This window comes from Delphinus delphis, chromosome 4, assembly GCF_949987515.2.
Source record: "Delphinus delphis chromosome 4, mDelDel1.2, whole genome shotgun sequence".
NCBI classification, from domain to species: Eukaryota; Metazoa; Chordata; class Mammalia; order Artiodactyla; family Delphinidae; genus Delphinus; species Delphinus delphis.
In genome coordinates, this window is record NC_082686.1 from 11,935,333 (window position 1) to 11,938,381 (window position 3,049).

The 3,049-nt window shown below is 61.1% G+C and overlaps 1 protein-coding gene across 1 annotated transcript; it reads right to left on the bottom strand.

The window, feature by feature from the left end:
• Positions 1-247: 247 nt before the first annotated feature.
• On the bottom strand, positions 248-2,488 carry OLIG1 (oligodendrocyte transcription factor 1). The gene has a single exon (XM_060009810.1). It carries the CDS (start codon positions 2,384-2,386, stop codon positions 1,574-1,576), a length of 813 nt encoding a protein of 270 aa, XP_059865793.1. The 5' UTR covers positions 2,387-2,488; the 3' UTR covers positions 248-1,573.
• Between the last annotated feature and the right edge of the window lie 561 nt (positions 2,489-3,049).

Here is a 3,049-nt window from a genome sequence, read left to right on the forward strand (position 1 = left end):
CTCCCTCCCAGCTTGGCTAAGAACTAATTCCTGGAATTCCTGCCTCCCTCCTCTCACCCACCCATTCACCTGCGATGCCTGAACTTGACCCACAGTTGACTCCATTGGATTATTTTACAAATCAGGAAGACAGGTTTAAAAATTTTGACCCGCATCCTTTAATGATTACCCTTCATCCTGAGGTTCTGGACCCACCAGGGCACCTTACACTTTTATTAACAAACAAATCAGGCGGGAAATATAAGGTTTGTACATGTTTATTTTGTTGATTCTTCACAGCGCAACGAAACAAAGTTAGAGAAAAAAAATAAAATGCCAGTTAAATTCGGCTACTACCAACAACCAAAAACCTTAAACATAAAATCCAAAGCAAGCTTCTGAAAGATCATGAAATCATCTTGGGTGGAGTAATTTGTTAACGTCTGTAACAAATCAATGTACTGATAGTTCTTCAATCGCACAGCGGCCAGGTGACCCGCCCCACGCGCTGGTCCAAGACCCCGCACGTGAAGGGACAGCGCAGAAAACGCCATCCCGCCGTCGCCACCGCAGTGGGGCCCCTCCGAGCAGCCTGCTGTGTGAGGCCCCCGGTTCCCCTCCGTGTCTTTTAACGAGGCAGAACGTTAATTAGACAACGTGCTTTCTGACAGGACGGCAACGGCGAAACGCATTGTTACCTATTTTTTAGGACACCGGGAACCCCTTCTGCGGGGGAAAGGTGGTTGTTTTTAAGCAAGCTCAAATGTTGGTTACGCTACCTTTGGGGAAGGGGGGACAAAACGATGAATCTTGAGTTCTAAACTGCCGTTCTAAGAAGACCCCAGGATTTCAAAGCGAATAATCGCAGCGAAACACACGGTTATGCGATTATCAAAAGCTGCACTGTAATCGTCGGGGTACGAAAGCGGACTTCCCAACCCAGCACACCCATCGACCCGGGAATTGTCATCGCCCCCTCCCGTGGCACCGCGATGCCAACCGTCCAGCCGCAGAGGGTCGGTCCGTCTGCTACGCCCGAGACCTTCTGCACCGACTAAGTGGTCTCTCTCGGCTTTCTGGGGTCGGGCAGCCTCCTCTAACAGGGGCTGTTTGCTGGGAACAAGGGCGCCTATGACCCCTGGCCGAGGAGAAGAAACCACCGCCACCCCTCCCTCCCGCCCTCCGAGAGCAGCCCCTTGGTCCCCTCGGGCCTGGCCTGCCGCCGCACCCTGAGCTAGCATGGCGCCCTGAAGTCCACATCACCCCCTGCGAAGCGCACGACTCCAGGAGCCGGGAGAGACAAGCGCTGGGTGACAGTGGCAGTGAGAGTGCGCACTTGCTGCGCAAAGCAGCTGGAATCCACCCAGAACCCCCAAACAGCCCCGACGCTCTATCGAACATCCGCTCGGGTCATTTTAATTTCCCCGGGGTGGGGGCGGGGAGGGGACGCCCAACAGTCCCTTTCTCTGGGCGAGGAAGTTCGAAATGCCCTCTTTGCTCGGCCCTGCTCTCGCGGGCCGCAGGGCGCGGGGACGCGCAGAAGCTGGGCGGCGGGAGGCCGGGCCGAGGTCGCGCCCCGGGCCCGGGCCAGCCCTCACTTGGAGAACTGCGCCTGCACCGCGGCCAGGCCCAGGCCTGCCGGGACGAGGTGCGGGAACTTGCAGACGGCGCAGGTGCAAAGGCCGGGGCTGCCCGCGCCGCCGCCCGGGCCGCCGCCGGGAAGCGCAAACTGACCGCACGGCGGCTCATCGAGCGCCAGCGACAGGTACTTGGCCGGGCGCAGCGCGTCGGGCGGCCCCACGGCGCCGGGGGCCAGAAGCACTGAGCCCGGCGCTGCGGCGAGCAGAGGCAGGCCGGCCAGCAGCAGGCGCGGTGCAGCGGGTCCCGCGCCCTCGCCGAGCGCGCGGCGCAGCTCCTGCAGCGAACTGCCCAGCAGCAGGATGTAGTTGCGGGCGAGCAGCAGCGTGGCGATCTTGGAGAGCTTGCGGCCCGGTGCACCCTGGCAGTGCGCCGCCGAGTAGGGCAGGATGACCTCGCGCAGCGCGTCCATGGCCAGGTTCAGGTCCTGCATGCGCTTCCGCTCTCGGCTGTTGATCTTGCGCCGCAGCTGCTGTTGCTGCTCCTCCTTGGCGTCTGCCCTGGAGCCGCCGCCCGCGTGCGCGCCCGGCCCGGATCCCGTGCCCGGCGGCTCGGCGGGCGCCTCCGGCTTCTCGCGCGCCGCCTTGGGGAGAAGGGGGGCCGTCGTGGAGGAGGAGGAGGAAGTGGCGGAAGAGGAGGAGGAGGGCGGCTGCCGGTAGCCCACGAGCTCATACAGGGAGGCCCCGAGCTGCACGTCTCCCGGCCGCTGTGGCCGCAGCATGGTCGCAGGGGCCACGTTCACGCGCGCCTGGGAAACCGCATAATACATCTGGGGGATGGTGGGGAGGGCCGAAGCGCCCTTCAGGAACGCCCCGGGGTGGACCTTTCAGCAGGCCGCCCCTCCCCGCAGACCTGCGCGCGGGGAGCGGATGGCAGGGCAGTAGCCCGCGCCCAACCCCTTTAAACCCGGCTTGGGAACCTGAGGGGTCGCGGGCTGCTGGGCGCAGCCAATGGGGGCGCGAGGTCCGGCGCAGGCGCGTGCTCATTGGCCACCCGCTCCTCAGGCCTGCGCGGAGGTACCGCTGGCACCGCTTAAGGACATTATTGTGAGCGCCCCATGGAGAATCACAGGACAGGCCTCCGGGAGGGAGGGAAGGAGGGAGGGACGCGCCTTTTCGGGTGGAGTGCGGCTGTTCTTGGAGGACTGGTGGCATGGTGAGGCTAAAACAACTGTGCCTACCTCCTTCTGCCCTGTGCCTCTACTTTTGGGGATACATGTGCATATTGGTTTGTTTTAAATTGTGGTCAAATACGCATAAGTTAATGTACCACCTTAACCGTTTATTAGTGTACAGTTCAGTAGTGTTACGTGCATTGCTGTGCACCCAATCCGCAGAACTCTTCATCTTGCAAAACTGAAACTCTGTGCTCATTAAACAATTCCCCATCCTCCCTGCTACTCCTGGCAACCGTTTTTCTTCTATGAATCCGA